This window comes from Equus quagga, chromosome 7, assembly GCF_021613505.1.
Source record: "Equus quagga isolate Etosha38 chromosome 7, UCLA_HA_Equagga_1.0, whole genome shotgun sequence".
NCBI classification, from domain to species: Eukaryota; Metazoa; Chordata; class Mammalia; order Perissodactyla; family Equidae; genus Equus; species Equus quagga.
In genome coordinates this window covers 118,912,342-118,926,952 of record NC_060273.1, presented here as the reverse complement: position 1 = coordinate 118,926,952, position 14,611 = coordinate 118,912,342, and the positions used below count along the sequence as shown (strand labels likewise).

At 36.5% G+C, this 14,611-nt stretch overlaps 1 protein-coding gene across 1 annotated transcript in view; it reads left to right on the top strand.

Moving 5' to 3' along the window:
• The window catches only part of ADGRV1 (adhesion G protein-coupled receptor V1), a 456,854-nt gene that overhangs the window by 32,164 nt on the left and 410,079 nt on the right, over window positions 1–14,611 (top strand). Inside the window, exons 15-17 of the mRNA XM_046668226.1 lie at window positions 5,842–6,018; window positions 9,645–9,825; window positions 10,790–10,992. Coding sequence (XP_046524182.1) covers window positions 5,842–6,018; window positions 9,645–9,825; window positions 10,790–10,992 — 561 coding nt within the window. The remainder of the gene's footprint in view (window positions 1–5,841; window positions 6,019–9,644; window positions 9,826–10,789; window positions 10,993–14,611) is intronic.

Below are 14,611 nucleotides of genomic sequence, written 5' to 3'. Positions count from 1 at the left end.
TTTAATGTATTAGAGTATGATTCCATATTGTAGCTAAACTCTGAGAAACTACCATTTGTCAAATTTTGATATAATATTGGGGAAGAATACCCAAAACTTTGAAAATACTATTAAAATACTCCTTTTTCCAGTTATATATCTATGTGAGGCTGGATATTCTTTGTATACTTCAACCAAAATAACAAATAGCAACAGACAAATTGGTTGCAAAAGGAGACCTGAGAGTCTAGCTGTCTTCTATTAAGCTAGACATTAGAGAGATTTGCAGAAATGTAAAACAGTGCCTCCTTATGACTAATTTTTTTTAGAAAATATAGTTATCTCATAAAATATGTTGCTTATGTTAGCATGCAGTGAGTTTATTATTGCTCTTTTTAAATGAGTAAATATATCAATATTTAATTTTTTTTTAGTTTTCATTTGTAAAACGGTAAATATCAACAGATTTCACCAATGTAAGCAAAAATCTCTGGAGTTCTCAATAATTTTTATGAGTGTTCAGGGGTCCCGAAACTAAAATATTTGAGAACTGCTGGGTTTGTCTTCAGAGTTTAAATTTTATGGTTATTTTCTTCATTTTCAGAAATGAAAACCACTGTCACTTCCACAGATTCTTCTCTATTGTGTTGTTGCAGCGACATTGAAAGGTTAACTTTTTTCTTATCCTTTCAAAAATACTGAAGGCAATAGAGATGCTTTAAAGACATCTCTCTTGGTTATGTTATGCTTTTACATTTTTCATAAATTGATGTGACAGAACGTAATATTAAGGTTAAAATGAAAGTATAATCACATCTTAAACAAATAATGAAAATATGTAAAATATGGCATTGTCTACTCCTTGGTGTATTGAAAGAGATGCTAATTATTTCGTTTGTTCTCTCCTAACCCAGTACACCGGTGATGTCCTGCAACTAGCAGGTACATAATGAATTGTGCTTGAAAGCATGACTGACCCCATGTGCAGTGTAGAGCCCTGATGGGGCATGCCATGGAGTTCTTTGGGTTCCAAGTGGGATCTATATTAATGGATGATTGATTTTTGTTGGATCTGTAGCCTAGTGACCACATTTTTGTGTTGCCTTCTCTGTATTGTTATTGTGTACTTTTTACGTTATTTTCTCTCCACCTTATTTTAGCACCGTTTTTGTATATCCTGAAATTTTGTATACCACATAATTATAATGAGATTGCTTTTCATAGTCATTCATAGTACTTGCTAGTCTCATTATTTTACTTTTATAACTAATACTTGGATTATGTTTTATATTTATAAACTCACGGCTTAAGAATAAATTTAGAGACATTTTGAGAGGATCTTTGTAAAAATGTGAGTATTTCTTAACTTGGACTGTATTTGTTTTTAAATGCCTGCCATATGTTACGTGAATAGATTCCTTTAGATATAAGTGATATTGATATAATCTGATATCACAGATCATCACCCAAGCATGAAACACAATAAAAAATTAATTGGATGTCTAATTGTTTAGCTTTAATCTTCTGTTTCAATAGAGAAAGCCAATTCATGGCTCAGAAGAGTGCATTCTTTTTTCTAGAAAAATATATTTCAAAAACTCTTCTCATCGTTAACCTTTATAATTACTCTTTTGTGAAAAACTGAGTGATGATGGTTCTGATGACTCCTACTTGATGTTATGCCCCTTCATATACTGGCCTAAACATTTGCTTGGATCTTTATTCTAAAGTCAATTAGATAAATATTTTAATAGTAGACAAAATCTTTTAACGACTTATTCTCTATGTCTTAATCATCTTCTGGTATTAATCATTCCATCCTCTGGTCTAATATTTCCCCAAGTGTTGTGCATGGGTCACTTTGGTCAGAAATATCTAATGCATGTTCCTGAACACCATTCCTGATTCAGGACCCCATTTCTGAATCAGAATCTCTGGCAGGGGGATGAAAGGGGAGGTAAAAAGCTGAATTTTAAAAATCTTTTTTAGGGGGGCTGGCTCCATGGCCGAGTGGTTGGGTTCACCCATTCCACTTCCGCGGCCCAGGGTTTTGCTGGTTCGGATCCTGGGTGCGGACATGGCACTGCTCGTTAGGCCATGTTGGGGCGGCATCCCACATGCCACAACTGGAGGGACCCACAACTAGAATGTGCAACTATGTACTGGGAGGATTTGGAGAGAAAGAGCAGAAAAAAAATAAATAAATAAGAAATCTTTTTTAAATGGAAAGTTTCATAGACACACAAAAATAGAGAAAGTAGAATAATGGACCCCAGTGACTCATCACCTGGCTTCAACATTTATCAGCCTTTTGCCAATCTTGTTTCATCCTTTTTGGCTGAAGTATTTTTTTTTTTTTTAAAGATTTTTTTTTATTTTTTCCTTTTTCTCCCCAAAGCCCCCCGGTACATAGTTGTGTATTCTTCGTTGTGGGTTCTTCTAGTTGTGGCATGTGGGACGCTGCCCCAGCGCGGTCTGATGAGCAGTGCCATGTCTGCGCCCAGGACCCGAACCAACGAAACACTGGGCCGCCTGCAGCGGAGCGCGCAAACCCAACCACTCGGCCACGGGGCCAGCCACTGGCTGAAGTATTTTTTAAAGCAGATCTCAGGCATTATGTCATTTCTCTGCAAATTCATAAATATGAAAGGTGGATTTTTACCAGGCATCCTCAGTGATTTTTTAGTGGACTCGATGTTTGAAGCTTCTTCCCTAATTGGAACTAAATGGAGTTTACTTTATTGTATAAATTATTAATCGGTTAAATTTTCTGTGAAATTTTGAATATAGCACATATCTCCACACAACTGTATTGGATATGGATAGTCTTTTTTTTCTTCTTTTTAAAACTGAAAACAGTTAGTAGGTGATAGATTTTGATGAAGGCTTTACTAAATGAAAGTTTAGTTACATAACTTAACCCATGCGATTCCTGCAAGCAAAAAGCTCCTTTCTTAGTCCTGGATGCTGCGTGGTAATACTCCCTGACTTGGTAAAAAGTTGTAAGGAAATATCCCAGATTCTCGAGTGTATCTTTGGATCTATTTAATCCATGCCTCTTCCTGAAAAGTGAAAGGTTGAATGTTCACATGTTAGGATTAAAAGTTTATTAATTTAGCTCATTAAAAATATTCATTCTGATTAAAATTTGGGGCAGAAAAATGGAGCAAATCTGTTCCCATTGTGATGTAATACATGGGAATTAGTTTGCTTTTTCAATATGTAGGCATATATATTTCTTGATAAAATGAGGGAGTGTTTTCATGTGGCATTTTTTGTTATTGTGTATGTGTGTCTGTATCTTAAGGGGAAGAAGTAGAAATTTTTTTTTAGCACTTAATATATTGCTAAGTACCATGTAAGGAACTTGTTTAATTGCCACTAAAATCCATGAGACCGTATGATCTTCATTTTAGGAAGAGATCCCTGGGACTGAGAATGCTTGATAAATTGTAGCGTGAAGAAGCTCAGGACTGTTTGAGCTTAAAGCCATATTCTTTCCACCACACGTTTGTTTGTGTGCCATTCGGCTATGATGACACTGCTGTTGTAGATGCCTAGGTGGAAATTAAATTAGATGCTGTATTGAGCACCTGGTCTCTTTACTGCTTCCTCTTTTCACCAGCTTCTTAGAGTTGGAGGGCCTCACCCTCAGAACAGTCAGTTCTGCCATAATGTCATAGGTGGGTTCCTAAAAATCACCACACTATGCCAAATTGCATAATGAAAAACACAGAACTTATGGGAAAGATGGGTTAGGAGAACACTAGTCAAAGACTTAGTGACAATTTAAAAAGAAAGATAGAGACCTAAGAAAAAAACAGTTTTACCCTATAAAGTTTTAATACTTAAATACTACAACAAATATCGCTTATGCTTGAAAAAAACCCTTAAGCTAGTGATGGCAGGGACCAAAGCTCTGCATGGGCCTTACAACTGAGCTTCCTCTTACCAAGAGCTTCCTCTTACCAAGACTGATCTAGCAACTGTTGCTGCTGAATGTCCAAACAGCAAGCAGCGGAGACCAGGGCTAAACACTCTCCAATGAGCTGCTCAGTGGTAGATTGATCCCAGCCAGGCCTTATTACTCCAGAGGAGGCAGCAACTCTTATTATTGGGATTAATACTTACTTTAGCTCATGAGTTTAATTTCTTAGTGCCTCTGCCAGACCATTATCTGAAGGCTGTAGGAAGAAGGCCTGCCATATCCACTGGGAACCTGTATCACATTGCCTCAAAGGGACTTGTTTCATGTGAAGGAGGTGTAACAATGGCATAAGTCATAGGATTCCCTGGCCTTACCATATACCACATCACCTGAAAGCAGCTGGCCTAGTACAACAATAGGATGGCCTGTTAAAAGACTCAACCAAGGTGTCAGCGCAGGGACGACATCTTTAGGGTTGGATTTGTCCTCCAGGATCCAGTATGTGTATCCAATGGCTGATATCTGGTTCTTTGTCCCCAGTAACTAGCCTACATGGGCTCTGGAAGCAAGAGGTAGAAGTTAGACTGGCCCTATCTCCATCACGCCCAGTGACCTCCTGCCAGAATTTGTGCTTCCTGCTCCCATGCTTTAGGCTCCACTGGTTTAGAAGTTCTGGTTCTGGCTGGATCAGGGGATGTCCACAAGGAGGCACACTGAGGGCTCCACTCAACAGTCCCCTGGTCGTTGTGGGCTTCTTATGTCAGTGGACTAGCAGGCAAATAAAGGAGTTACAGTGCTGCCCCAGGGGGCCTGATCTTGCTTACTATGAGGCACTGGGGTTACTGCTACACTTCAGAGTAGGAGTGCTGATACTCAGTGAAACTGAGAGGATCTACTGGAACATCTCCTGATGCTTCCATGCTCATTCATCACTGTTTTAACTATTGCTGTTTGTAAACAAATTGCAAATCTCTCCAACCCTAATGTCAGCACCAAAATAGCTCTATCTAATGTTGATCACAGGTGCTTACGATTGATATGAAAAATAGAGTGACATTATGTATATTAAGATTTGTATTTTGTGCTCTATTCATTCAGTTTTAGTTCTTTTTTTATGAATTATATATATGTTTGCTAACGTAAAAATAAAATTGAATTAAGAGACTGAGAATTTGTGTATGAAAACCTTATTCTAAAAGATATTCCAACTTCTTGCTCCATATAATTTTTAAGCATTATCTTCAAGTATTTAGATAAAAATATTTTCCCATGAAAAAATGCACACACACACGTGTTGATACATATATATGCATATATGACAAAAATATTGAAAAGACAGTAAGCAGGACATAAATGTCCTCCTTGACCTGACTGTTGTCTCCCCATCAGGCATTTCTCCAGGCTCTCCCCACTTGGTACCTCGTACTACCTTCAAAGTGATTTTACCAAATCCCTTCTATTACTTCTTATGTCCATGCCTAGAATGTTCTCACTAATGTGGTGTCCCACCCTTTTCCCTTAACTTCTGCCCCCATTTGGTTAGTCTGTGCTGAACTCATCATCAAATTTTGAATTTGACGTCTGCTTTGGAGTTATTCAGAGAAAGGGCTGCGCTTTTTAAAAAAAATCTTGTATAACCATGACATCTAGCACCATAGCTAACACAGGAGGTATCAATGATTGAATTACATGTACCGTTAACTGATTATAATTCTTTTTGTTTTATTTATCCCTGTAAAGGAAGGAAAGAGAAACGAATGGTTATAAATATTTCTTAGCAGTCAGAAATATACGTGGAGGAATGTAGAGGCCGTTTTAGAGTGGGAGAAAGTTATAGAATTAAGTTTATGATCAAAGGATTTCATGAAAGCATTGTAATTTTATCACTGATTCGAATCGGTATATACTTAAAAATAATTTATGTTCAATTTCAGATTGCAGAGGAGGGATCCACCATTTCGTGTGTGGTGGAGCGGACCAGGGGAGCTCTGGATTACGTGCACGTTTTCTACACCATCTCGCAGATCGAATCTGACGGCATTAATTACCTTGTGGATGATTTTGCTAATGCCAGCGGCACTATCACGTTCCTTCCTTGGCAGAGATCAGAGGTAAACCCTGCCTTCTTTGTTTCTTCCAAAGCCTCCTGGAAGGCTTTTCCTGATCTGTTTGTTCTGTAACTTATTTACAGCTTCTTGCTGTTTAAGCAATTTAAAATATTTAGGGGATTAGGTATGTATCATGGTATAAGATATTTTTGTATTTATTTATGTGAAGAAAAATGAAGGATTTTGAATGATGTGTGTTATAGTTTTGCCTGTTGTTTAATTCCAATATAATGAAAATGGTATAGCTTAAAGTTTTGTCATTGTGGGTTTTTTGTTATCACTGATGCGATGGGAAATTGCAGAATTCTTAATGGTACTCTTCTAATCAGCCAATGAGAAGTATTTATAACTGTAATCTCATTTCATTTTTAAATTTGGAAAAATGAAGTAATTTTCTTTGATTTGAAAGTACAAGTGATCTCATTTTATTAAAAATCTTTCCATGAAGCATAGTCTCATTTCTGAATAGAAGCTTCAGAAATAAATGGCACTTCTTGTAAGTGAAATCATGATGTGACCTCCTCCTCTATCAGAATTTTTTTACATTCTTTTTTCTATCATGTTGGAATATTCATATTAGTATAATTTTTCATTAAAAATGTAAATAACTTATCGGTCATCAGGAATAAATAGTAAAATAACTTAAGCCTTGCAAATATAATCTTTGAGGAAATTTCTAAGGGATTTAGGAGTTAATTGGGTAAAAAAAGATAAAATTGAAGGAAGATTTAAAATATTCTTAAAATTTAAAGAGTTAGAGCTAAAGGAGACTGATCAAATCTCTGTCATTTTGGATAACAAGGAAACAAATTAAGTGGTTCATGACAAATGTCCCCAGCGGCAGTGTGCATGTAGATCCACGATAAATGTTTTGTTGGTTTTTGATAAAATGAGGAAAATTAAGACAATTAGTGAGTTTTCATAAGGCTAAAATTATTCAATTTCAAGGACTGTATTTTCTTCTAATGCAGTCTTTTTACTTCTCTTTTGGATTTAAAGTGCTCTTTCTTTTATCAAGTACTAATGATAGTACGTGGTAATAGTTTAATATTCCTACTTGGAGAGTAGAGTTGATCTCCAAAATTTTACCTTGGAAAATTTACCAATTTTAAAATAAAAATATAACTTGGAACCATTGTTTTATAAAGTGGATTGTATACATTTTGGAAGAGATAGAGTTAATCAAATTTTGGTCAGGAAAATAGTTGTATCTGCTCCTATCAAGATTTATTTAAAGTATTTTCTTCTATCATTTTTTAATTACTTTAAAAATGTTTGACCTTTAAAGCAAAAATAATAACATTGAATAGTGGGGTGGTTTATAACACCATGCCTGCTGGATCTACACCAGCCTCTCAGTCTTACATAGCCAGGGACTGGATACTGACGTGTTTGCTGATGCTCCATGGCTGTGCTTTCCAGCACAAACAGCAGTAAGGTGGCCTCAGCTTTGCTGCTGCCTTCCAGATCTCTGGGGAGTGTGTCTAACAGAATATACTTAACTCACAGTTAGAAGCCTAGCTGCAAGGGAGTCTGGAAAGAGTGTGTGTGTGTGTGTGTGTGTGTGTGTGTGTGTGTGTGCGTGTGTGTGTGTGTGTGTGTATGTATGTGTTTCTCTGCAGTACAGAAAAGTACACTGGACATGTGTTTTTTAAGTTTTATTAAATGGACCATTAGTTATGAAATCAATTCGGTGAGTTATAACCCAGATTCAAAAAAATAGAATAGAAAATAGCGGAGTGTATCACATATAGTAAAGGTAAATATTGTGTTGTGTACTGAATCATTATGTGAAATACGTTTGTACCTTGATAAGGTCTTCAGTTTCAAACTCTTCATTTCACTAAAACGAATGATTACTTTGGTATGCTTCAACACTTTAAAAATATTTATTGCTTCATTTTTAATGTAATCTTGATGTTTTCATGTTACTTTTCATAGCAACATTTGTTGGCTTACTTTCTAGGGGCAAGACATTTTAAATCTTAGACTACTTATTGTTGCCTTTAGTTCAAGAACAAGGACATGATTTGGGTAGTAGGGGTCATTTTTATACTTCTCCTCTGAGCACATTGGCTGTGCTGTGTCTTGCTTTCTTAATTAAAAATTTGATTAAAATGAACATTAAAGCCAAATTCAGATTCTGCCTCAGACCTGTTGAATCAAAATCTGTAGAAAAAATACATTAAAAAGAAAAAGTTCTCCAAATGCCTTTAGGCCCAATGGCTAGTGTTTTGGACACTGCATTTGGAGTTAGAGCTTATTTTCAGGCTGCTGTCACCCTCCTTTCTGAGAGAAACCAGGAAGGCATCTTTCCTTCCTTCCTATCTCTCACTCCCATCAAGGCCCGGGTCTTCCATCTCCAGAACAATCTCAAATCCATCTGCTATTTTTCTTCATCTCTGTTGTCACTGCTTTAGCTCAGAATCTCATTATTTATGATCAGTCACCTCCTAACTCAACCCCTGCATCCTTTCTTGCTCTGTCCACCCCGTTTGCATTCTGCCACGATACTTATTCTAGAATGGAATTCTCATTTTGTTAGTCTCCTGCTTGCGATTCTTCAGTTTTGCTCCAGTGTCTAGGGAATGAAGTTCATTATTTTTTTATGATGACATAAAAAGTCCCTATAATGTGACTTCTGATTATGCATCCAGCCCTATCTTCTGCTCCACCCTTAATGGTCTAATTGCCGTTCTCTCTCTGCCATAATCTCTCATACACCTGCGCCTTTGCCAGTGTTGTTTCTTTTACTTGGAATGTCCTTCCCCATTACTATTTACAACTGCCACTAATTCATTAAGACTCACTTCACATGTGTTGAAAACCTTTACCAGGAAGAGTTGGTTGTTTCTCAGTTTACTTTGTATGCAACTCCATTATGACATTTTTACGTTGCATTTTAAACGTTTTTCTGTAGGTCTCTCTCCTGCAATAGACTGTGAGTCTTTAGGGACTGGGGCCATTTCTAACCCTGGCACTACATCTACACCTACAAAGATGTCAAAACGTGCTTGCTCAATTAATAACAGATGGAGGAATTGTTTTTTCACTTTAGATTTTGACTGAAATTTTTTAGAGCATGGCTGAGTTACTGCTCTTCCTTTCATAACTTTTTTGGACAGATTGCGTAGGCCGGACTTCTAAGGCCCGTTGTGAATGTGTTTTCTAAAATGCTGCTACTGAGTATGTCAGGCTTTCCTTAGGCAGGAGCTAGGCATGTGTGTGTTGCCCTTTCTTACTCTTCTGCTTCATCCTGTCAGATAACATGCAGTTCCTTAATTAGGAACTCTTATTCCGAGGTTGGTAATACCACCGTCTTTGGTACAAAGAATATATGATATTGTATTGATATATAAATATATCGTAGATAGTATGATATTAATATGCAAATTGGATATTTTAAACAGAAAATGTTACTGTTCAGCACCCATTATCATTTAAAGAATTGTTTTCTCAGATCTTTCTTCCTCTCTCTTTTCGTGTTTAAGTTTGTGTAGAAATCAGTCACCTTAAATGGTAACTTCAATTAAATATAATTTAATTGGCTATTTTATTTTCTCCAACTAGGTGGTAAATAATTTCTACATGCCTCATTGCATACTGCCTCTGGATTTTTATATTTGTAGGTCCTGAATATATATGTTCTTGATGATGATATTCCTGAGCTGAATGAGTATTTCCGGGTGACACTGGTTTCTGCAATTCCTGGAGATGGGAGACTAGGTTCAACTCCCACCAGTGGTGCAAGCATAGATCCTGAAAAGGAGACGACAGATGTCACCATCCAAGCTAGTGATCATCCATACGGTAACCAAGCCCTTTCACAGGATGAATCCCTCTTCTCCGGGGGACATGGTCTTGTTGAGAACTTCTTCAGGGACTTCTTGCAAATGATTGAAGAAGAACTCCTTTGGACCCTCTAACTTGCAAGCTGCCATTTTGAGGGATACTGTTTATGAAAGAAAGATCAATTTCTTAAGTTTAATAATATATTTTGAAAAGTGTACACAGTATTATTTAAAATGAAAAAAGAATTTCTATTCATGCCTATCAATTTTTTTAATTTAAAAAATTATCCTATTGTGATATGTTAACACCTAACTAATTGAAGTCCTTTGTCATTTATATTTTATTAAGCCTCAAGAAGTGGAGTTATCACTGTTTGTTTATATTAATTTCTTTTTATCTTATGCTGAAAAAATGATAATTTTCTTAATTGGGAAACCATCATAGTTGTCTCTCCTAATAAATTGAAACTCTTTTCTGCATTGAAAAGTAATAGTTCTTTTGTAAGAATAAGGCAAGATCATCTGTTAAAAGGTCGGTGTAAGAAATGTGGGAGGCTCTTCAACTCTGATTTTCATATGTAAATTTTTAAAAAATGTGTTGCAACTCCTTTATGGTGCCATTAATTATGTTCCACTATAAATTCAAGAATGAATTCTAGAGAGTCAAATAGGAGTAAATATTTGATAATATATATCTTAAACTCCATCACTATTCTTTTTATTGATGTTTTGTGAAAAAAAAAAAGCTTTATTTGGGTAGCGACAAGGAAAATTATCCTTTTAATTTTTAATATTCTGAAAACTTAACCTAATTGTGCCACAAGCATGTTAATCAAATCTTTTCCAAGGGTGGTGAAAACCCTCACAATTTTATCCTGTTGATCAAAATAACAGGATTTTGTGCAAGATTGTTTCAAATGAATAAGAAATTCTTCGACAGATAATTGGGGCAAGAATGCACTGCCTTTCTTTGTATCCGCCAGGCTTGCTGCAGTTCTCCACAGGGCGGCCGCCCCAGCCTGAGGACACAATGACTCTGCCGGCAAGCGGTGTTCCACACGTCACCGTGCAGGAGGAAGACGGAGAAGTTAGGTTATTGGTCGTCCGCGCCCAAGGACTACTGGGGAGGGTTATGGCGGAATTTAGAACAGTGTCATTGACTGCCTTCAGTCCCGAGGACTACCAGGTAAATCACTTAATCCTTTTGACGTGGTATTTGCACTTGTAAAATAGACATAATCCTTCTCTTAGAGGATGGGAGGGATTTAGCACGGTACCTGGGACACATTAAATGAGGAAAATAAGCACTGATGGCTTCTAGCCTTTTAAATTTATGTAAATTAGAATACTTAGTCCGTTGAAGCCTGACACTTAAATAGCTATCATACTGATTTCTCTTGTACCTTATATTTGTCATAGGCTTCACTTGTATTATTTATTTTAATGTTACAGGTTTTGATCAAATATATTTAAAATTATGCTTCTTACACATTTTAAATCCTCTCGTCTGCATCCATCAACAAAACCAAAATTATAAAGAAGTTATAGATCCATGTCTTTTCAGTTTTAATTGTTTTTCCTCTGAGTGAGAAGCAGTGTTTACTGGTTAAAAAATAGCCTGGCATTCAGAACTGGACAGGACTGGGTTTAAACTGGTCTAAATGTGTGTCTTTGGGGGAGACAATCTTTTCTAACCTCAGTTTCCTACCTTAAGAGAGAGAGATTATCCGCCTGGCAGGATCACTCTGAGGATTGGTGGCAGCGTTTTAAGTGTCGTGTACTGTACATGGCACATATATAGTGACACTCAGTGACCACTAACTATTCTTATTATTGTCAATACTCATATTAAGTGAGTGGCTCATGATTTCTTCTCAGCTGTGCTTCTCAGGAAGTATTTTATCCTTCATCATTTCTGTTTTCCCAAAGAATCTTTGTCTTTAAATTTAATATTAGTTTTCTTGTTTTTCCCCTTGTTCCTAATAAGACCTGTACAACGATGCAGTGCTCACTAATTTGTACACACTTTTCCTCCCAAACCTCAGAAACCTTGGCTAATCGAATTCAATTAATTTTGGCTGTAGTCTGGTTGGCAAAGTTTTCTCAGATTTCTTCTTTCTCAAACTCTTTTCTTGGGCAAGTTATATTTCTCTTGCCCTGACATTTATTGCATCACTATCTAGTTTTGTATATAACACATTCCACAAGACATCTCAGCTTGGCTGAGTATTGTCTTCTCTGCATTCTCTTAAAGAAATACTTTCATTCTTATGTTGGTGGTCTTCACTTTCTAGGTAGTCTGAACATCCCCAGTCTCCAGTTGGAGTATCATTTTCTTTAATAACTAAAACAAAACAAAACAAAAAACCTATCTTCCAATCCTTCCTGACTGTCAGAAAGCTAATAGTCTTGGAGACATTTCTGAGGAGTTTTAGGGGTTCTTAAATGTCCAGTTTGTCACTTGTTACCACTTTGAACCATTATCTTTGCTTGTCCCTGAAGACCTGATAACTTTTGCCTTCACTGCTTCTCTATGATGCTTCAGCTCTCTCTGGTCTAGGTTAGCACAAAAGTAAAATTGCTTAGGCTGTGTATGTGAGTATGTGTGGATGAGTACGTTAGGGGAAGGGAGGGGAGGTGCCAGGAAGGATCATGCGCAGAAGAGGAGACAACAGATATCACTGTTCTTAACCTTATTCTCATATATCAAGGTATGGTTGATGCCCATCATCCAAGTGTTTACTTCCAGCTCTTGAGGGTGATATTAAACAACTAATTAATGACTGAATCGCCATTGTGGGAAATGTTCACAGTTGATACTCTGGGATGGTGGGGGGGGCGCCGGGGTGCGGGGAGTTGGCATAGTCTCAGTAGTCAAGGATGGCTTTCTTGAGGAAGTGATTTCTATACTGAGCTCTGAAGTTTAAGAAGAAGAAAACTAGCAAACTAGTTGAAGAGGGAATGAATTACTTGAGACTGGTAACATGGCATGAGTAAAATGGTAAAATGGCCCTAATGTAGGGAAAAGCACAGGCTGTCAGAGGAACAGAAGGAAGCCCAATGTTTCTGAAATGTGGAGAGCTAGGTGTGGTAATAAAAGATAAGGTATACAGGAACTGGATCATTCCAGGCTTTAGAGATCATGCTACATGTTGTGGCTTTTATTTTAAAAACAAGGAGTAGTAATTGAAAGGTGTTATATATTTATAAAAGATCATTAGGCTGAACTGTGGAGAAAGGAGTAGAAGACGTAGACACTGGATGCAGTAAAGAGTCCATTTTTTGGAGCAAGGCAAGAGGTGATAGTATCTTGGACTAGGCAGGTAACAGTGTAGATGAAATGAAGTAGGTGAGCTCCAGAAACATTTAAGAATTAAAATGGCAGCATTTGAGGAGTGTTTGGTGTGAAGGACAAAGCAGAAGAGGATGTCAAAAGTGACTCCCCAGTTCCTGGCATAAGCAACTTGCTGCTCCACAATTTAGAGCTGTGGAGAGGAGTGGATAAGGCATAAATTTTAAGGGAAGATCATGAATTAAAAATTTTGACAGAAGTTGTAAGAAAACTTTGAAATAGGTGTTAAGATTTAAGTCTGGATATCAGAGGTTGGAGATAGAAATTTGGGAGTTGGGAGCATATAAATAATATTAAAAGCCTAGAATATGATAGTCTTGTCTAGAGAGAGTCTGATGAACAATAGTTTTTAGAGGTCATAAGGCGAATGTGAAAATCGGCAAAGAATACTGAAAAGGATGAGCTAGAAAGGTAGGAAAAACAGGAGTGTGTGATATCATGGAATACTAGAGAACGTGTTTCCAGAAGAGGAAGTGGCCAATTGTGTAAAATATTACTAGGGTCAAGTAAAAAGCTTTCCTAAGACAGTCAAATGTTATTTCTGTTGTTAAGACTTCTAGAATTACTCCACTGACAACTCTACTCTAGGCAAAGTTACTTACTTTCTTCTTGAGCTAACTATGCCTTTTATAGCAGTTGTAATTCTATTCAAATTATTTTATTACATTCTTAACACTCCTTCTGGAATGTTCTCCACGGAGCTAGAGATTTGTCTTGGCTGTTTTTGAATGCCAAGCACCTAAAATGGTGCCATACACATGCTATGTGTTTGATAAATATTAAAAAGTTAATACGTACGTGAGTAAGTGAATTGGTACTTGAGTTCCTCAATTTAAGTTTAAGATCATTAATAGCTCTGCAACGTGAAATATAGTTGTCCACAGAAGCTAACACTAGAAAAATTTAAGCAACTTTAAAATTTACTCTCATGACTTGAGGAGAAAATGCTTATATAAGAGATAATGGGAGAAAAAAGGACCTTAAGACTTTGAATTTAGATAACTTTTTTGTTTTTCTTGTTGTTGTGTGAACTTTTGTGATGGGCGATCTCTGGTATGAATTTCACTTGCAAGTATCATCAAGGAAAGATTGATGACCAAGGGACAGATATTTACTATTGCTTGGAGAAATTCTCAGAATGAAAATGCCATTATAATTACGCACTGAGTATTTAAATTACTCAGTGATATAATTTGAATAGTTCTAAATATACCTGGTCAAGAGAATTCCATGCATCTCATTGACTTAATTCTTTAGGAATTTGTGGATGTCACCTATTCAGATTTCTCATTTGCCTTGGCTATTTTTTTTTTGATGAATAGGCTAATAAGAGAAATAAGAATCTATCTACTTTATTTAATTGGAGAATATTTATTTAGAATTTATTTGAACACTATTCATTTCCACTTGTGTTTTCAATTTTGTATTTTAATTATGTTCTTTTGTTTCAGTG